Source organism: Pelobates fuscus, chromosome 4 (assembly GCF_036172605.1).
Source record: "Pelobates fuscus isolate aPelFus1 chromosome 4, aPelFus1.pri, whole genome shotgun sequence".
NCBI lineage: Eukaryota > Metazoa > Chordata > Amphibia > Anura > Pelobatidae > Pelobates > Pelobates fuscus.
This window is the reverse complement of record NC_086320.1, coordinates 209,645,286-209,668,286: the sequence shown is the minus strand read 5'-3', so window position 1 is coordinate 209,668,286 and position 23,001 is coordinate 209,645,286. Positions and strand designations below refer to the sequence as shown.

The 23,001-nt window shown below is 39.5% G+C and overlaps 1 protein-coding gene across 1 annotated transcript in view; it reads right to left on the bottom strand.

Moving 5' to 3' along the window:
* Window positions 1–9,643: 9,643 nt before the first annotated feature.
* MOCOS (molybdenum cofactor sulfurase) overlaps window positions 9,644–23,001 on the bottom strand; it is a 560,804-nt gene continuing 547,446 nt past the window's right edge. The window contains exons 11-15 of the mRNA XM_063451877.1: window positions 20,811–20,932; window positions 18,792–18,897; window positions 17,541–17,670; window positions 11,614–11,718; window positions 9,644–10,362 (exon numbers count right to left, since the gene is read on the bottom strand). Of these exons, the coding sequence (XP_063307947.1) occupies window positions 10,234–10,362; window positions 11,614–11,718; window positions 17,541–17,670; window positions 18,792–18,897; window positions 20,811–20,932 (592 nt within the window). The 3' untranslated portion in view covers window positions 9,644–10,233. The remainder of the gene's footprint in view (window positions 10,363–11,613; window positions 11,719–17,540; window positions 17,671–18,791; window positions 18,898–20,810; window positions 20,933–23,001) is intronic.

Genomic DNA, 23,001 nt, shown 5'->3' with positions numbered 1-23,001 from the left:
CTTGTTTATGCGTTATTGTTATTGTAATTCGTCTGGGACAAAATGGCACAAACATATTATGCACTGAGGTTATTGCTTAAAGAAACATCTATGAAAAACAATATGTTCCATTTCTAACACCTTGTCAGTTTGCAATATCTCTTAAAGACAAAGTACACAGTTTAAGAAATACAACATTTCATTCTAAAACTTGTAATATTTGCATTTGCCCATAACACCAAGATGTAACCTACATAGAAACATAGAATGTGACGGCAGATAAGAACCACTCGGCCCATCTAGTCTGCCCAGTTTTCTAAATACTTTCACTAGTCCCTGGCCTTATCTTATAGCTAGGATAGCCTTATGCCTATCCCACGCATGCTTAAACTCCTTCACTGTTGGGGCGGAGCTTGACTACGCAGCGGAGTAGACGTGCTTTTGAGAGCTCCCGCGTCTAGTGCTGACAAACTGGGATTAATACCGAGCCCTCGTGACATACGACCGCTCACAGCACTAAACCTGATCTGGAGGCCCCGGTGAACCGCACAAGCCCTCACATGTGCTCCTACCTTACTGGACCAGTTACACAGACGCCCGGCCTGCACGAGACCGAGCTGTGGAGAAGCTGACTCTCTCCCAGCTCTCTGGCGCACACAGCGACACTCGCAAAACTGTCCCCCCCTCCTCTGGACCGGTGGGGGTTATCCTGGTCCCCGCTGGCCTACTCACCATCCCTCAAGATGGTGGATTGGCAGCCACATTGAGTACTCAGACAGTCACAGACCATGAAGCCGCGGCGCAGCAGAGCAAACGCAGACATGCCTGAATTAGCTTTTTGATTGCTTCTGGGCAAAAATTGAAGCCCGCTCTGCGGCAACACCAGCACCAGACCGGTATCATGAGAGGAGAGATCAGCGTGGGGTGAGAGGGTCCCACCATGCTGCAGATTTCCTACAAGCCACTAAATCTACTACGTCTAGCCCACCTGGGCTGAAGGCCAGCAGGATAAAGTTCCCACTGAATCGACCACAGGAGCTTCAGCCGTCCCTCTACAGGGAAAGACTTGGACTCCTTGCCGAGGACCTGAGTCTGTGGGTCAGGGATGCAGGGCTTCACTTCGACCTGGGAAGGGGAGGGCTCAGCACTCCTGTCTCACCTCACCTCAAACATGCCTCTCTCTACCGTGTAAACAAGGCATCGGCTGAACACAGACTTACAACCTTGGGCTGTGAGAGATGAAAAATGTATCTGACTACCCAACGACCTTCCGAACTGCCACATACCCAATAGCAATATCATTCGGCTCTGGCCCAGAACAAACTGCGCTGCTTAGATTCTTGTTATGTTAGTCATATAATTGATTTTCCACTCTACAGTTATAGGCTTCACTGAGGGGCCAGTGGCTATTTCACCTTAATAACTCAGCCTGTTCTGCAGCATTCATATTATGCCAATGGCAATGTTCTTCCCCTGCTTAGCTAGCTGCTCCAGGCATATTAACCTGTTTTCCGCCAATATAAAAGTGGCTGTATAATCAGTGACCTTATTTCAATAATCCTCATGTTCCTTGATACGGTATATGTTTTTTCTCCCACAATGTCATGTCATGATCTATAATGAAAATGTCACAAAAGTTCTTTTGCATGTTATGTATAATCTATGCCACAATAAAAACAAAGATTGGCAAAAAAAAACAAAAAAAAACTCCTTCACTGTGTTTACCACTACCACCAGTGGCATACACACAATCCATGGGGCCCCGGTGCCCCCACTCCCTCTCCCTCCCGACAGACACACATACATATATACACACATACATATATACATACATACACACACATACATACAGACCGACACACACACACACACAGGCACACACACATACATACAAACAGAAAGGCACACATACACACACGACACACATACATTCAAAGACACATACATACAGACAGACACACAAAGACAGGCACACACACACATACAGACAGGCACACATACAGGCAGACAGGCACACACACATACACAGACATGCACACATACATACATGCAGGCACATACATAAGACACACATACATGCAAAGACACCTACACAGATACATACAAACACACACAACACATACATACACACACAACACATACATACAAAGACACACACATACATATATACAGACAGACACACACACAAGACATACATACAAAGACACACACATACATACATACATACACACATACATAAGACACACATACATACAAAGACACATACACATACACACACAACACACACATACATAAAAAGCCCCATAACACATACATACAGACACACATACAAAGACACACACAAGACAAACATACAAAGACACACACAAGACAAACATACAAAGACAGATGCATACACACATACATACAGACACATACACACATACATACAGACACACATACATACAAACAGAAAGGCACACATACACACATACACACGACACACATACATTCAAAGACACATACATACAGACAGACACACAAAGACAGGCACACACACACATACAGACAGGCACACATACAGGCAGACAGGCACACACACATACACAGACATGCACACATACATACATGCAGACACATACATAAGACACACATACATGCAAATACACCTACACAGATACATACAAACACACACGACACATACAAACACACACGACACATACATACACACACAACACATACATACAAAGACCCATACACACATACATATATACAGACAGACACACACACAAGACATACATACAAAGACACACACATACATACAGACATACACACATACATAAGACACACATACATACAAAGACACATACACATACACACACGACACACACATACATAAAAAGCCCCATAACACATACATACAGACACACATACAGAGACACACACAAGACAAACATACAAAGACACACACAAGACAAACATACAAAGACACACACAAGACATACATACAAAGACACACACATACATACAGACATACACACATACATACAAAGACACATACACATACACACACGACACACACATACATAAAAAGCCCCATAACACATACATACAGACACACATACAGAGACACACACAAGACAAACATACAAAGACACACACAAGACAAACATACAAAGACACACACAAGACAAACATACAAAGACACATACATACACACATACATACAGACACATACACACATACATACATACACACATACACACACACAATACATACATACAGACAGACACACACACAAGACATACATACAAAGACGCATACATACACACACACAACACATACATACAAAGACCCATACACACATACATATATACAGACACACACGCAAGACATACATACAAAGACACACACATACATACAGACACATACACAAGACACACATACAAAGGCACACACATACATACAGACACATACACAAGATACACATACATACAAAGACACATACACACACGGCACACACACATACATTAAAATACACAACACATACATACAGACATACACACACACACACATACAAAGACGCACACACAAGACAAACATACAAAGACACATACACACATACAGACACACACACAAGACATACAAACAAACACACACACACACAATATTTTAGTCACCCTCCTGTTTCCTTCCTTTTAGGTGCAGGAGGGTGACATTCCCTGGGGTCCAGTGGTGGCCCAGGTTGATGGGAGTCAGAATTCCCTCTCTGACTCCCTCATCCTTCCTCCCGCACGGTCTGTGTGTTAGCTGGGAGGAGTGCGGTCACTTCCTCCCAGCTCTGTGATGTAACCACAGGGGGCCCGGTCGTGCTGTTAAAGTGCCCAGCGCAGACCAGGCCCCCTTACAATCCATATCAATCGGGTGGCCCTGACAGCATGGGCCACCCGATGGATCCCTTGGACGGCGGCCCTGGTGGTTTGCCGCGCAGGCCGGGGCTGCAAATGGTGATGATGGGTACCTGGTCGCAGGGGTCAGCAGGGCTGCCGGGCCCCCTGGAGTGCCGGGCCCGGTCGCAGGTGCGACCCCTGCAAATGTGGTATGTACGCCGCTGTCTACCACTTTAGCTGGAAGACTATTCCATGCATCCGTTACCCTCTCAGTAAAGTAATACTCCTTGATTATTTTTAAACCTTGCTGCTCTAATTTAAGAATATGTCCTCTTGTTGTGGTATTTTTTTCTTCTATTAAATATAGTCTCCTCCTTTACTGTGTGGATTCCTTTTATGTATTTAAATGTTTCTATCATATCCCCCCTGTCTCGTCTTTCCTCCAACCTCTCTGCAGCATAGACAAATATCATGAGTGGCACTTGTAATACAATATATGGACAAAAGTATTGGTACAGCTGACCATTACATAAGCAGGGATTTTTATGACATTGCATTCTAAATACATATACATTAATATGTAGTTGGTCCCCCCCTTGCATGTATAACTGTTTCCACACTATTGGGAAGGCTTTCCACACGACTTTGGAGTGTTGCTGTAAGGATTTTTGCTCATTCATCCAGTAGAGTATTTGTGAAGTCAGGCACTAATGTTAGATGACAACGCTTGACTCTCAATCTCCATTCCAGTTCATCCCAAAGGTGTTTGATGGGGTTTAAGTCAGGGCTCTGTGCAAATCATTCAAGTTCTTCCACAACAAATTCATGCAACCATGTATTATGCACCATGGTCTGGGGCACAGTCATGCTGGAATAGAAAATGACCTTCCCCAAACTGGTCCCACAGCATTGTTCAAAATGTATTGGTGAAATGAAACCTTAAGATTTCCCTTCACTGGAAGTAAGAAGCATAGCCTAACCCCTGAAAAACAGCCCCATATCATTATGCCTCCTCCATCAAACTTTACAGTTGGCACAAAGCTGTCAGGTAACTAATGTTCTTCTAGCATGCACAAAAGAATAAAAGTCCACTGCTCCAGAGTCCAGTGATCCAATACTTGGTGTTATACTTTGCGATGTGAGGCTTGCATGCAGATGCACAGCCATGGAAACCCATTCCATGAAGCTCCTGCCACAAAGCTTTTGTGCGGATATTAATGCCAGTGGAAGTTTGAAACTTCAGCTATGGAGTCAATAGAGCACTGGGGATATTAATGCCAGTGGAAGTTTGAAACTTCGGAGTCAATAGAGCACTGGGGATCTTTACGCACAGTTTGCCTCAGTACTTTGAGACCCTGCTCTATGACTTTATGTGGTCTTCCGCTTCATGGTTGAGTTGCTGCTGTTCCTAAACTTTCCAATAATACCACATACAGTTGACAGTGGAATATCTAGCAGGGATGAAATTTCACGAACTGACTTACTGCAAAGGTGGCATCCTATCACAGTACCAAGTTTGAATTCACTGAGCTCTTCAAAACAACTTATTTTTCCCCACAAATGTTTGCAAATGCAAAGTGCATGGGTAGAAGCTTGATTTTACACACCTATGGCAATAGGTTTCATTGGAACGCCTGCATGTACTGCTGATTTAGGTGTATCCTTGTGTTTTGATACCTGGGGAGTATCTCAATTGGATCGGACCTGTTCTGGATATCACATTTATTATTGCTCTCTTATGGACTGTTATATGGAAAAGGGTAATATGTACACTTACATATATAAACATACTTTAACACCCACATTATATTGCTATTGCTCCATTTTATTATAATTGCTAGCATTAAAAATTAAAGCTATATATAATCAGAAATGCACAAGACAAAAAAAAAATGTTTTATATTTTATTTCTGTTTTTACCATGTTCTTAGTGTATTAGCCCTAGCTTATACCAACTAAACCAATTTTGGAAAGTACACAATTACTGGACAATCTTGGTCACTGATTGAAGATTAAAAGCTGAAGCAATCATAAAACAGCTGGATCAAATGAAAACCTAATCAGCATTAAAAGAAATGATGATTTACACAGTAACCCCTGTGGTAAGGAGATTAGTAACAACCTGTTAGCGGCAAATGAATCCTTAACCCCTTAAGGACCAAACTTCTGGAATAAAATGGAATCATGACATGTCACACACGTCATGTGTCCTTAAGGGGTTAAAGGAACACTATAGTGTTAGGAATACAAACATGCATTCCTAACACTATATTGCTGGGATATAGGCTTAGGTCCTTGGACCCCCTTCTCTGGAGATTAAAGGTAGCTTTACTGACATTTCTCCATTGCTGTGCCGGTATTCAACATATCTCATAGGAAAGCATTCAGAGGCTACTGCGAATGCGTGGCAAAACAACACGCTGCGACAATCAGCATCTCCTCAAAGAGATGAATTGAATCAGTGTATCTCTATGTTCAGTGTATCTCTATGTTAATGCAGATAGTGGAGATGCTGAATGCCACTGCAGCACTGGACTAAGAAATACCTCTAGTGGCTGTCTGAGTGACTGCCACTAGAGGTGTTACTAGCCAGCAATGTGAACATTGCCTTTTCTCAGAAAAGGCTGTGTTTACAGTGCTAAGACTGCAGGGACATGCATTAGACACCAGAACCACGACATTACGCTTCAGTGGTTCTGTTGACTGTAGTGTCACAGCAGTGAGTTAAGTTAGGAAGAGTGTCTCTAAATACAACTTTATTTGTTCAGATAGAGAAAACACTGAATAGAAAAATAAAACATTGCTGTTTTGGAAAAATAAATTAATAAAGAAGAACTCTTGTAGTGTATTCAACCGTAAAAAAGGCTTTTTAATTGAAATAGATCACATTACCTACATTAATGTAGATGATAGGAGATTAATAATTAGACAGGGGAATAATATTTCTCACTAATAGATTGCTCATACAATGATTCTGATAAAAAAAAAAATTAGGGTACTTGGAGGCATCTATACCTCTATTTAGGCTGGAGTATTGAAACTAGAGTAGTTCTTTGGTCGCCTACAATGCCTATCTAGATACCGCAACTACCAGTGTGTACCTCGGCAGCCTATAACATGTTGAGAAAGCTGTTTTCCTTGATAACATAGGTACCCAACAGACAAATGAAGCATAGGCCAATAGAATACTGGATAGTTGGCCAGTCACTGGGTATTCCTTTACATAGAAACATAGAATGTGACGGCAGATAAGAACCATACGGCCCATCTAGTCTGCCCAATTTTCTAAAATCCTTCACTGTGTTAACCTCTACCACTTCAGCCGGAAGGCTATTCCATGCATCCACTACCCTCTCAGTAAAGTAATACTTCCTGGGAGGGCGGGGCCTGACCAGCATGGAAGACAGACGTGCCACTGCAGAGCTCCTCAGAAAATAGGGCAAAAAAACGACTTTTCAGCCCTAAAAGCTTGACGAATGGCAACCCAAATAGTCTCATCTGACCCACGAAAGGGCACTAAACCGACCTTGCAGCCTGCGAGCACTCTGAGGCCGGCTGGCAGACCGACTTGCGCCATGAGGCTTGGCGACCGTACAGCGGGAGAGGCGGCTGATCCCCCGGTCCGGTGCCACGAGATGCTGACACAGCGCAAGCAGGAACCCCGCTAATCCCCCCCTGGATCGTCGGGGGTGATCGCGGTCCACACGTGAGAGACAAATTGAGACCGTAGCGGGAGCGGAGGGGAAATGCACGGGGAAGTATGCAACACGACGCTGCACCCAACAAGGCGGGCGCCACGCATTCCCCCGAACCTACAGACCCACAGCATGGGACCCGGCAAAGACCAGAAGCAATCTTTGACAATTTCTGGCGCAAGCTGGAGGCCAAGCTGAAACCGACAGCCTCACCACAGATAAGCAAGAGTCATAAAAGCAACAAACTCGGCGCCACCACAAGGGCCGCCGAGCCACAACCCAAACAGAACAACATGGGCCTACCAAGAGCAGAAGGTAACCTGTAAACCTAAATCAAAAGCCAAACCAGCATCTCCCGTCAAAGGGGCATACAAAGCTGCTGTCCCAACTGCCCGACATCCTTCTGGGCTGGGAGCCCACCAGGGATTTACCCCATGCCGTCCATATACCCGTGGGGACACCTGGGACAGGGAGAACCCCGGGCCCCCGAGCCAACCACAGTGTCTGGGAGGCTCCATGGACACAAGGCAAGGGATCTCGCTAAGGCCCGGAGCCAGAGAGCCGGGAACACCCGAACGGAACGGCGAGACCACCATCACACGACAAGCCCCCCTTCCTCAAGAGGAAATCGCATACAAACCCCAGCCAGGAGAAGCAATACTGACCTGTGGACACTACCTCTTAGCAATGCCCCAAAATTGCGCCGCAGAGGGAAAAGCCATCCGCTCACAAGACACCTCACGAAAAGACATCAAGGACGTCGGCGGAGATACAAAACACTGCAAACCCTGCATTCATCCAGCAACCGACCGGGACAAGTAGGTCAGCCGTGAAAGACACATAGCACTACACACGAGACGCAGACACGGCTGAACCAGCGGACCTCCACAAAGGCAACGCTACCAAGTCCCCTACTCGCAGACTCCCAACGGAGCGGAGGAGCGGACACGGCACTAGCCACCTGGGTCCGGAGGGTCCTAAACATGAAGCTAGCGGGACTTTGGCAGTTAAGCTGTGGCAGCCTCCCATCGAAAGGCATCGGCTGAACAACCCACTGGGACACACACTAAACAGGCAAGATTTGCGGCATACACAGTTTGGATTTGGACTACTTATCTATGGACTCAATTCCCGTTACTTTCTAGTTTGTTGCAAAGCTCTCGGCTGGAGTATCTGCCGTTAAGCACAGGTCACATTCAATAAGCGAATGTCATGAATTCATCTACACAAACAATAGTGTAATACGTTCCTGTGTGCAGTAAAAATTTTATAGCATGTATACGTATCGTAGATACACCGTTAATCTGCATAACATAATCTGAAAGCCCTCAATTCCAGTCTATGCCCAATTTGCCTACACATAAGTAAGTTCCAGTCAATGCCTGTCACCTCACACTTCATTTAGGCGCTCAACTCGTTTTTGTTTTCTTTTATGTTAGTCTTTTGTTGGTTTTTATTTTTATTATTTTTTATTTTTTTTAATTATTTTTTATTTTATTATTTATTTATTTATTTTATTTTATTTATTTATTTTTTTTGTTTAGACTACCCCTACTCCATAACATAGTACTGCAAGCTATGGCTAGTTCACTGGGGCCAGTATTATACTATTTAAATGAGAGTGCAATGTTGAATGCCGTATATATTGTGCAGCTTGGAATCTCTGGCACAACTCAGTATGCATAGCCTGTTACTCATTTTGAGCCTAACCTGATATTAGCTACTGCCATACCAATGCTTAATATGTATTATCTCTCTAACTAGTACCTACTCAACTTTACTCTAGCAATTGTTAACTCATGTTTTATTAACTACCAAAAATGTGCACGTATTATCTGAATGTCCTAAATGTATTCCAATGCATGGCATGATCTCTAGCTCGTCAATTGCCTTTGGGGCATGACAAGCGTATGTGTAATGATGATATGCACAGCAAAAAAAAAAGTAATACTTCCTGATATTATTTTAAAACCTTTGCCCCTCTAATTTACCCTAATCTCTATCACAATCACCTCATTTTATCAGCAATCACACATTACTGTAGAATAGTTTTACTTTAAAAAAAAACAAAAAAAAAACTTTACGACTGAATGCACAAGAGTTCTATTTTATTCAATTATTTTTTTCTCTCTATCTGAACTAACAAAGCCGTGTTTAGAGACACTCTTCCTAACTAAACTCACTTCTGTGAAGGGCTCAGTTGTAGTCGGTGGGGTAATTTTCACTTATCTCTCCATTCTAGGGGTTACTATGTAAATCTTGATTATTTTGTACATAGTTTAATACATTGTAGCATTTTTAGAAGAGTGTAGTGTAACCCCTAGGCATTAGACTCCGCATTTATAATTTACTGTTAAAATAACATAAACAATATCTAAATGTAAAGATAAATATTCATTGGTTTGTCTAATATATATATATATATAAAATGTATATCAATATTTCCTGTGTTCGAATATAAATGTGCTAAGATTGAATACCTAATTTTTATTCTACAATGTAAAAAAGACTCACATTTTGACCCATACTAGTATTTAATACATTCAATTTGAAACCTAGAAATGTTAACACTTTGCAAACTGGTGTTAACAAGTATATATTCCATAAATAGTGTATCCATCACATGTACATGTCCCAAAGCACATGATTTACTTCTCAAGTATAGAAAATATATCTTCCATGCATTCTTCTCATAGTTCTTCACTTTGTCCTGCTGTCTTGGCCTCCTCCTTTAAAGCAAATAACAATGGAGAACCGGTTTCTAGTAAGGCAGGGTATGATGAGCAAGATGAATTTAATAGATACATCCCAAAAGTTGTCTAAAGAGAGGAACACAATCCAATTAAAATGGTTATATTCAATATAAATTTCAATTGCAATCAAACAATAGCATCTAAATTCATAATGAATAGCAAAACAGACCATTTTCTATCCATATGGAAAAATGAAAAACCAGTATATCTATGGATAAATAGTTATGAATGACATAAGCCTTGTATACGGAGTAAAGGCACCTAATAGACTATCACTATTTCAAATATTGTCTCATTATATAAATTAAATGATCACCAACTACTTTTAATACCACAAGAAGCATTACTACATAACTATAAATACTATTAAATGACTGATCAGAAGGCCTAATCAGAAGGATCTAACCAAAGCTGCAAAACAATATGTCATTCTACATATAAACATAAAGTCTTCTATGTGCAGACAATATGTACTGACAATATGGGCGGAAAGCTCTGAGCTGTGCTCGGCCACGCTACAAGTAGTAACCGTATGGAGGGGAGCCTGATGTTGCGCCCCCAGGGCCAGTGCGCCCTAAGGCAGCCGTCTTATGGTAGCGCCGGCCCTGAGTATGTAATATATATAATATTCTCTGGGGCTTTGCATTCATTTGACACACTTGCTCTTTCTAGAGCTAACTATCTATCTGCTATATAGCCATGTTCTGTGAATACATGTCATAAATCAAGACATACTTTATGCTAATTTTAATGTCTGCCTTTATCTATAAACATATATAATTATTTAAATTGATGCAGCTATGTGATGTAATTTTAATTATATTTAACATGAGACTGTCATACTGTTTTACTGTCGCCCAATAGTGGATTTTCTAAGACATATGCTGGTGTGTTAAATAAGGAGCAATCACCATGGAAACCAATGGAATGTTTCTCAACATTTAGCACTTTAGTCCAACACTGTTTTGCATTGATAAACATGGCCCTGTTTTTATATATTGTTTTTTACTGGCACACATCATTATTATTATTATTATTATTATTATTATTATTTCTGTTATACTTTGCTCACATATTCCAATTCTTTCAATGTCAATATATTTTTGGGGGAAAGTGTAGGTACAAATACAATGTGTTTCCAAGGTAAAATAAATAACTATCAAACTGTAGAAATAAAACCAACATAAAAATATAACGGCGTGTGCAGGCTACAACATAATTTGTTAATGCTATGTATAATGTAATAAACCATCATTTATGAGTTTAGACTAGAAATCATACTAGATTACTTATAATCTCATTGTCAACAGTACTGACCTTTCCATCTTTACAGAATGACAGAGTTTGAAACAATTCTTTACTTTTTTCTCCAGTCTGCTGATCTATACAAATTATTTGGCACCTGGTACATTTGCCTGACACCTAAAAAAAAAGTTAAAATATCAAAATAGGGTAAATAAACCAGGACAGGGAACACGTAAACTATACACAAAGCTGAGAACACAGGAAGCTGAAATAAAAACAAAATACAAACAGAAAAAGGAATGTATAACCACATAAAAGGAAATAAAACAGATATAGGACTATACAAAACAGGGCGATATAGATAGTGAGGTTTAACCCCTCCAAAAAAAAAGCAAAAGACTGCATCAAAACTGTAAAAGAATGCACAATAACAAAATAGTATTAAAGCCACAAACAGACTAATACAGGGACTAAGGTGGGGATTGTGTCAGTACAAGGACAGGCTTTTAAAGCCCTAACAGCTTTGACGTGTTTTAATGGTACTTAGAGAATAGGGACTATGAAATGAAGACATATGATAAAGGTAATGGAATTGTACTTGTCAGGATCCTATCCTGACAAACAAGACTTTTGTTCCGTTTATTCTGTTCCTTTAAAACCAATGTCCTGCACGGATTATATTTTACCACTAGTGGCCTCCCTTGTCTCTAGTTCTTGAAACTCACCTGCCTAGGTTTGATTACTTCAGCTACAAAAGGCTACACCCAACTCACCACATGGCCTTTATATTGAAGTTGTTGATTTGCCTGAAACACTTCAGATCCTGGCTCCTGTAAACTAACCTTCTTTGCTTTAAACCTGCCTTATTACCAACCTGCTCTATACTTGCCCAAACAACTCTGCATTCCTGCTATACTTACAAACCTGCTCCATACCAGCCCGAACAACTCTGCATTCCTGCTATACTTACAAACCTGCTCCATACCAGCCCGAACAACTCTGCATTCCTGCTATACTTACAAACCTGCTCCATACCAGCCCGAACAACTCTGCATTCCTGCTATACTTACAAACCTGCTCCATACCAGCCAGAACAACTCTGCATTCCTGCTAGACTTCCAAACCTGCAATATACCAACCTGAACTTCACAACTATCCAGCATTACCTTACCAGACAGATTTCTGCAAGCCTGATCCATACACGCTATCTGCTCCATACCTACCTGCATAACACCATTGTGGACTTTGCCTCAAAGGAATATTACATGGTGTTACTTTCCTGCCTCCTTTTCCTGTAAGATCAACAATAAGATAATCCTGTAATCCTGCAACTTTATTAGTCTGCTCTTTTCTGTTCTGTTTTATTTGTCCTTCTATTTAGCCTATACTTTAATCTATAGGTTTTCTTTATAATTTACTTACATTCCTGTTTATAGTCTATTTAGGGCATATTGCTTAAATCCCTTTAGTTCTGTTTTCTCTCTCTCTCGCTCTCTTTCCTATAATTTCAGTTCTAGGATTTCCTTTTGTTTCAATTATGTCAAAACTTACCAATGAAGCCTCTAATGTTAACGCTGGCCAAAGTCTACTATCTGACCAGCAGTTTGTGAATTTGTACGTTTTTTAGACTTCCGGAAATGGACCGACCGCTAACTCTGAAACTGTGGAACTGTTTTTGGTCATAAGATCTTGTATGCAGTAGGTCAAATTATGACCTCCATGGAAATTCCGAAACCCTGAACCGATCGGGTGATTTTTGAATATGTTGGTCCCCCAGATCGGGGCTATCAGGGCATATGCCTTTTGAGGGGATTCAATGGGTTTTAAGGTAATTTCTGGGTTTTGTTGAAATGTATGTTTTTTTGTGCCTGGAGATAATTGAGTTTAGTACAATCCTTGACTCAATTATCTCCCAAGCACAGGGGAAGGATTATCCTAGAAACATAGAATGCGACGGCAGATAAGAACCATTCGGTCCATCTAGTCTGCCCAATTTTCTAAAATACTTTCATTAGTCTCTTATATCTAAGATAGCCTTATGTCTATCCCATGCATGCTTAAACTCCTTTACTGTATTAACCTCTACCACTTCAGCCGGAAGGCTATTCCATGCATCCACTACCCTCTCAGTAAAGTAATACTTCCTGATATTATTTTTAAAGCTTTGCCCCTATAATTTAAGACTATGTCCTTTTGTTGTGGTAGTTTTTCTTCTTTTAAATATGGTCTCCTCCTTTACTTTGTTGATTCACTTTATGTATTTAAATGTTTCTATCATATCCCCCCTGTCTCGTCTTTCCTCCAAGCTATACATGTTAAGATCCTTTAACCATTCATGGTAAGTTTTATCCTGCAATCCATGAACCAGTTTAGTAGCCCTTCTCTGAACTCTCTCTAAAGTATCAATATCCTTCTGAAGATACGGTCTCCAGTACTGCGTACAATACTCCAACTGAGGTCTCACCAGTGTTCTGTACAATGGCATGAGCACTTTCCTCTTTGTACTGCTAATACCTCTCCCTATACAACCAAGCATTCTGCTAGCATTTCCTGCTGCTCTATTACATTGTCTGCCTACCTTTAAGTCATCAGAAATAATCACCCCTAAATCCCTTTCCTCAGATGTTGAGGTTAGGACTCTATCAAATATTCTGTACTCTGCCCTTGGGTTTTTACGTTCAAGATGCATTATCTTGCACTTATCCACATTAAATGTCAGTTGCCACAACTCTGACCATTTTTCTAGTTTACCTAAATCATTTGCCATTTGGCTTATCCTTACTGGGACATCAACCCTGTTACATATCTTAGTATCATCAGCAAAAATACATACCTTACCATCAAGACCTTCTGCAATATCACTAATAAAAATATTAAAGAGAATGGGTCCAAGTACAGATGGGTCCAAGTACAGATCCCTGAGGTATCCCACTGGTGACAAGCCCAAGCTTCGAATAATGTACTCCAACCCTCTGTTGCCTGTCACTCAGCCACTGCCTTACCCATTCAACAATATTGGAATCCAAACTTAAAGATTGCAATTTATTGATAAGCCTTCTATGTGCAACAGTGTCAAAATCCTTACTGAAAGCTAGGTAAGCAATGTCTACTGCACCATCCTGATCTATTATTTTAGTTACCTAATCAAAAAAATCAATAAGATTAGTTTGGCATGATCTCCCTGAAGTAAACCCATGTTGTTTCTGATCTTAAAATCCATGTATTTTTAGATGTTCAACAATCCTATCCTTTAACATTGTTTCTATTCCCCACTACTGAAGTAAGGCTTACTGGCCTATAGTTGCCTGACTCCTCCCTACTACCTTTCTTGTGAATGGGCACAACATTCGCTAACTTCCAATCTTCTGGGACTACTCCTGTTAACAATGATTGGTTAAATAAATCTGTTAATGGTTTTGCTAGTACACCACTAAGCTCTTTTAATAACTTTGGGTGTATTCCATCAGGTCCCATTGACTTATTTGTCTTTACTTTTGACAGTTGAAATAGAACCTCCTCCTCTGTAAACTCACATGTAATAAATGACTTATTTTTCATTTTTCCTAACTGAGGTCCCTTTCCTTCATTTTCCTCTGTAAATACTGAACAAACATATTAATTGAGGCAGTCAGCTAGACCTTTATCCTCATCTACATACCTCCCTTCTTTTGTTTTTAATCTAACTAATCCTTGTTTTACTTTCCTTTTCTCATTTATGTATCTAAAAAATGTTTTGTCTCCTTTTTTTTTTACTGACTGTGCTATTTTCTCTTCTGTGTGAGATTTGGAAGCTCTTAGAACTTGCTTAGCCTCTTTCTGCCTAATTTTATAGAGCATTCTGTCTTCCTCACTCTGGTTTTTTTTTATAATTACTAAATGCTAACTTTTAGTTTTTTACTATTTTGGCCACATCTGTGGAGTACCACAGTGGTTTATTGAATTTTTTGCTTTTACTGACAAGCCTAATGCAATTTTCTGTTGCCTTCAGCAGTGCCACTTCTAAATAATCCCATTTCTTTTGGACTCCATTTAAATTGCTCCAATCTGATAATGACTCCTATACACATATTCTAATTTTAGAAAAGTCTGTTTTTTTAATGTCTAAAACTTTTGTTTTTGTGTGGTGTGACTCAGTCACTGTTCTTATATTAAACCACATTGACTTATGATCACTGGATCCTAAACTTTCACCTACCGTAATATCTGATACCTAATCTCCATTTGTTAACACTAAATCTAGTATGGCCTCTTTACGAGTTGGCTCCTCAATGACTTGTTTTAGAGACAATCCCAGTAGGGAGTTTAGAATATGTGCGCTCCTGGCACAAGCAGCTAATTTTGTTTTCCAATTCAAATCAGGAAGATTAAAGTCACCCATGATGATAACTTCCCCCTTCATTGTCATTTTAGCTATTTCCTCAACTAGTAGATTATCTAACTCTTCTATTTGTCCTGGGGGCCTATAAATCACACCTACACGAGTTACTGTGTGATTACCAAATTCTATCGTAACCCAAACAAATTCTATGTTCGCCTCACTAACTTTTATTAGGCTAGATTTTATGCTATCCTTCACATACAGGGCCACCCCTCCCCCTTTCTTGCCTTCCCTGTCTTTTCTATATAAAGAGTACCCTGGTATTGCTATGTCCCAGTCATTCTTCTCATTATACCATGTCTCAGTAAAAGCGACTAAATCTACATTATCATTTGCCATTATTGCCACAAGTTCATTGATCTTATTGCCTAAACTGCGAGCATTTGTAGACATGACTCTAAGCTTGTCATTTTTTAACACACTTGCTAAAGGCACCTACTGTCCTTGTTTTGGGGGGCAATTGGATTGATGTTTTATCACCCTTTTGCCCCCCCCTCCTAGTATAAATACATCCTAGCAAAACCTCTGAACTGCTCACTGAGAACATTTGTTCCCTTTTGAGAAAGATGCAAACCATCTTTTTTTGTATAGTTTATTTCCATTCCAAACAGAGCTACCATGAGAAATAAAGCCAAATGCTTGCTCCCGACACCATTCACCAAGCCACAAGTTAAAGTCCCTAATACGCATCAGCCTGTCGTTCTGAATGTTATGCACAGGCAGAACTTCAGAGAATGACAGTGTGGAAGCAACCTGCCGTATATCATTGGCAAAAACACTAAAAACTTCCTTAACCTCTGAAACCTCATTGCAAGCCAAGTCATTTGTCCCTAGATGGACAAGTACATCCAATTCCCCTTCCTGCTTTGCTCGCTTAACAATATTACAAATACGTCTCCTGTCTCTGTGAGCATTAGCTCCGGGAAGACATCTCACAAGACCACCATTGTCCATCTCCACACCTCTTATGATGGAATCCCCCAACAATAACTGCTTTCTATTAGGCCTCACCATAGTTTCCAAGCCTGTCTCCACAACACCACTACATTCAGTGCCTGAGCCTGTCTCCACCACTACCCTCAGTCCTATTTTATGTGGGAGTGTCCTGGACTTGAGAGCCAATGTACTTACAGTATGCATTTTGGCATAGTCTCCTCTCAGGTCCAGTAGGGAATGCCCCTGGAATAGGTAACTGTAAACCCTGTGCATGGGGACTTGCATAGAAACTGGCCAGTTGGCCTGAATAAATTCATTCCTGTTGTACCTTTCATCTAGTCTAGACTGATGTTTGGGTATACGTCTGATTTGCTTGGTAAATTTACTTGGATGCTCTACGTCTTCTGGAGAATGTTAGAATCAACACCCGGACCCGAACTATAATCACTCAGCCTCTAGCAGTTCGAAAGAAAAGGAACAAACTGGTATCTCAAATACCAGCGTTCATTACAAACACTTTATGAATATATTACAAAATGACATAATGTTGCAGTTTTTATGTAAATAAAATAAAAAATAAAAAAAGCCCACATAATTAAGTTATGATTTTAAATATCACACTGTGACATTTTCCTTACTATGTAGGGGTTTGGATACTATAAGAACAAATAGCATGGTAGTATACCTTAAAATGCAAACAACCAATGAAAACATCAGCCCATTCTTCCTCTTCGAAGGGAATACTTCCATCAATGATTAGATTAGCTCGAAAACGTTTAATTAGCTCTTCAGTGCTTTTCATTTCTGTTTCTCCTCTAATGCAAAAAATAATAGAATGTTTGTCAGTTTGGAAAAAAAAAATAGATTTTAACAGCAAACAACACGTGTTCTAGCATGTAACACAAGAGATGTATGTTACACACATCCAGGCTATATTTGATAAATAGATGTTAACCTGATAGAGATAGGCTAACTTCTAACCTCGAGTGTGTTTTGATTATTGTATACACAGTTATATAATATGAAGCGTCGGAGATGTCACAGATATTTTTTTTTTTTTTAAATTGAGTTTACAGGTAACCTGGAGATATTATAAACACAAATAGAAATGTAAAAATATAAACGTATTAGGAAATCACCTTACAGATAGCTCTAAGCAGTTGATAAACAAACTGGATTGGAATAACATCTTCTAAACAGACTTAAAAAGTGGACAAAATATCCCTTTAAAGGGGATGACTAAGCAGTGGGTTGGAGAGACAGAGGGAAAATAACCTTTAAAAATTCAAATAGATGCTCCTATTTTGTGTCATACACTCCTCACATAAAAGTACAAATTTAGTGGTTATAAACTTGAGGTGTATGGTAGGTAAATGTCCAGTATAAAGTCTCTATAATGCAAAGTTCATAAAATGCAGATCAAGTAAATATGTTTCAATATCACAGCTGACACACTGTTACGTCTAATGCCCATTACTACTCCTAAAAAATAATAATATTTCTTATCTCAATGTTTGCCCAGAGCACTTCTGGTATAAATTCCAATACTGTCTCCCTGATAACATTCTTTGGGAGAGGTTGTAGGACGTCTGGCTAAACCATGCAGAGTTTTGGACTTTGAATAATTAACACATTGATGATCTGTTACATATTGTTCCCAGGACCAGTTTTAAATGTTGTCAACTACGTCTGACAGGGGTGAATATAAAATGTATATCCTGGTAGAGTTTTGTCATATTAAAGCCAAACCAGAAGAACGGAGGGGTTGTCAGGTTTAAACATATAATAGCGACCAAAATGTTTCTTTAATATAGCCATTGATTTCCTTTGTTTGGACAGTGGTGTACTGCAGAAATCCATATTCTGGTTTATACATTGGTTTTGTTAATCAATCAGTTATTCTTTTGTGCCATCCAATAAAACTGTAAATATTTACCTTAGTGCCATTTGCTGATTTAGGTGAAAAACACTGGCTCTATTTACAAGCAGGTACTGAGCTTCATTGACTAAGGAAAGTGAGGCTAACGGTACGTCTGAAAATCCTGAAAATAAAATTTCATATTAACTCTTTGATTGACAGAGGTCATTAGATTTTTTTCAATATTTTTATTTATCACTTGTTCCAAAAATGAAGGTATCAGAATAGCCAAAGGTTTAAGACATATATGCAAAGAAATATAATACATTGCAAAGCAGTAATGTGAAATGCATCAGGAACAAGGTTTTTTGTTAAATAATAGTAAAGAAGATACAAACAGACAGTTCATTTTAAATACAATGAAATTGTATCATTTGATTAGTTATGGTGTTTTTTCTAGCATATCTTGTTTAAAATCTAAGAAAGATGTATAATGAATTAAACTATTGAATACTTATTACAGAGACATGGTTTGACTGCACAGGGGCTGACACCAACCCACTTTTCCCTAATGCACATGCTTGTAAAGTCTTGACAGGTAGCTGGAGTTATTCCTAGGATGTGACTTGCAAAAAGCTATCCACTAATAATTGTGAAACTAATAAGTGAAACTATGTTCAGATAAGCGGTTTGGATAGGAGGTGGAAAATACGGTTTATTTTATGAAACATTAATCATCTGTGATGCACATTATTTGTTTTTGTGGAGTTTTTATAATTTCTAGATAAACAGCACAATTCACCTCTTCTCTACAGGTTCCCTTTATATTATTTTAGCCTGCTCTCTACAAAGTAATTTTAACTTGAGAAAACGATAACATTTATTTGAAACATGGAAAGCACAGCTAGCACATAAAAAAATAATAAATGGCAATACACCGACGCTGAGGGAATACTAATAAAGTAAAGAATATAAATTGACACTATTTAATGTGTAATTTACTCATTTTTCCTTTCGTAATTATTGTGGTATAAAAAGTATTCTAAAAGTTTATACTGTATGCCTTGTAATATTCCTGACATGGTCTTAAATATAAGCATAGCAGCAGATATAACATTTTCACATATAGTTAGTCAACTGGATAAAAGAAAATGTCCATTTATGAAATATCTTTGGGAGATAGAAGTGGCAGGGGCTGGCATTTATAGTCACAGGGCAGATGATTATGTACACAAGTTAGTCATTGCAGCATATTTCCATGGAGGGTAAAAACCAATGCCACAATGAAAGATGAGGTACGGTAACTTAGAATATGTGTTGCTTGGAGTTGGATGACATATGTCCCAGCATTTCAAATGGCGGTGTTGCCTCTGATCTCACTTGTTTTCTGACATTTTCTGTGATTGTATGATGTAAAAACACATTTAGAATAACCTGTGAAATTACTATCTTTTCACTGCCATTTTAGCGACGTTTGGCCGGATTGTTCCCTTCACAAACTGTATATTCTCTATGGTATGTCCTGCACAGGACAGGGACATCATCGCTCTGTGCTCTTCGTAACTCAGTGAACCAATGTCTTGCACCGGCTCCTCGGATGGACAGTACCGTAATGCAGAGAGCACAGTTTATCACCATCCTGAGCTCTCTGTGAGGCTGGTCATACCATAGAGAAAAAAATCCAGCGGGATGGATCATGTGACTGAAAGTGGCTAAAAGTGGCAAACATGGTGGGGAAAAGATAGGACTTTCACGAGTAGGGAAGCATTTTGCACAAAAACCTCACATTAACAACTTTTCAAAAAGAAACAAGGGTTCCTTTGGATACACGTTGAAATTATGTATTTTTTCCACAGCTGATTTTTAGGGGGCAGTAGTCCTTTTAATACAAATTACATGCATTATAAGCTTCTATAAAAGAAAGGTGATAAAGACTGTTCCTTAAAAAAACAAAACAAAAAAAAAAAAACAACAACAACCCGAGAGCCACTAAGCAGTCGGAGGCTCTCGGGTTGTGCTCTCTGGTCTCCACTAATTCAAGAAACCAACTTGTAAAACAGATATTACAAAGCACTATAAAATTAGCAAGTTACATACCTTTACGCTTTGTGTGTGCATATCTGTTGAAACTTGATGATTGCCTTATTAATTTACACTTGCGTTTAAGGAAATGAGACAGCCATTCGGTAACCTTCTCTCCACAATCATAAGTGTTCACTCTGTAATAGACAATCATGCTGTTTACCTTTTGCTTAGTAACCTTTTTAACAAATATATTCAGTATCGTTTCAGGCCGTCTCCTCCACCTCCTAACATATAGACAAACCATAAGGAAGAAGCACAAATGTAGTGGTGGATTTTTCTAGAACTCCAGAGATGTGAATGGGATTATTCAACTGACGTGTTTACCCGCATTTGGAATGTGTGTAGATAGCTCATCTTCTCCATATGTCCAAACCAAAATATAGGTTTATGGAAACATTCATGCTGCAATAACTATACTGGTTTCAAGCGAAACTAAACTTTTACAATGATGCTTACTAAGATTAATATTAGCAGAGGTATGAAATTTTTTACCAAGTGCTGTCTAACAATTCACAGGATTCCCATGATGCATCACTACACACCTAAGCCAGTGGGTATCTGATCCATGATTTCATCTACTTACAATACAAGAGACTCTTGTTTTAAAAAGAACAGTTTAAGATGACCTATTTATAAATCCCTTTTATCGATTACCTAAATAAAATTAAAGTATCTTACTGTGGCATGCAATATACACCCTGTTCCAAATTATTATGCAAATTCTATTTAAGTGTCACAAAGATTAAATATTTTGTTTTTCAGTTTAACTCATGGATGGCAATGTCTCAGGGCTCTTTTGATCACTGAAAAAGACACCTGTGATAATTAGATTGCCAGGTGAGCCCAATTTAAGGAAAAACTACTAAAGGAGGGTGTTCCACATTGTTAAGCAGAGCACCATTTTCATGCAACATGGGGAAGAAAAAGGATCTCTATGCTGCCGAAAAGAGTGAAATAGTTCAATGCTTTGGACGAGGTATGAAAACATTAGATATTTCACGAAAACGTAAGCGTGATCATCACACTATTAAGAGATTTGTGGCTGATTCAGAGCACAGACGGGTTTGTGCAGATAAAGGCACATTAAGGAAGATTTCTGCCAGATCCATGCATCGGATCAAGAGAGCAGCTGCTAAAATACCATTACATAGCAGCAAACATATATTTGAAGCTGCTGGTGCCTCTGGAGTCCCACGGACATCTTGGTGTAGAGTCCTCCAGAGTCTGGCAACTGTGCATAAACCTTCTATTCGGCCACCACTAACCAATGCTCACAAGCAGAAACGGCTGCATTGGGCAGAAAAATACATGAAGACTAATTTTCAAACAGTCCTGTTCACTGATGAGTGCCGTGCAACCATGGATGGTCCAGATGTATGGAGTAGTGGATAGTTGGTGGACGGCCACCCTGTTCCAACAAGGCTACGACGTCAGCAAGGCAGTGGTGGAGTCATGTTTTGGGCCGGAATCATGGGAAGAGAGCTGGTCGGCACCTTTAGGGTCCCCGCAGGTGTAAAGATGACCTCTGCAAAGTATGTGGAGTTTCTGACTGACCACTTTCTTCTCTGGTACAGAAGGAAGAGCTATGCTTTCCATAATAAAATCATCTTCGTGCATGACAATGCACCATCTCATTCTGCAAAGAATACCTCTGCATCAATGGCTGCTATGGGGATAAAATGAGAGAAAGTCATGGTGTGGCCTCCATCCTCCCCTGACCTCAATCCTATTGAGAACCTTTGGAGCATCCTCAAACAAAATATCTATGAGGGTGGGAGGCAGTTTACATCCAAACAGCAACTCTGGGAGGCTATTCTGACATCTTGCAAACAAATTCAAGCAGAAATGTCCAAAAACTCACAAGTTCAATGGATGCAAGACTTGTGAAGCTGCTATCAAATAAGGGGTCCTATGTTAAAATGTAACATGACCTGTTAAAATGTTGTTATAAGTTTGATTGAAATAGCTTTTGATTTCAGTAAATATACTGCAAACACAACAAATGACAATTTTCAGTTCTTTACAACCTATAAAGTGTTTTGAAACTTACTGTGCGTAATAATTTGGAACAGTGCATTGTAAGTTTTTTATGTTTAAAAAAAATACTGTTATCATTAGGAGGTTTGTTCAATAAAATTTGAATTGTGCTCTTAATAGTTGATAACATGAGAATGATGCTGACTGTTATTTACATAAATTATTT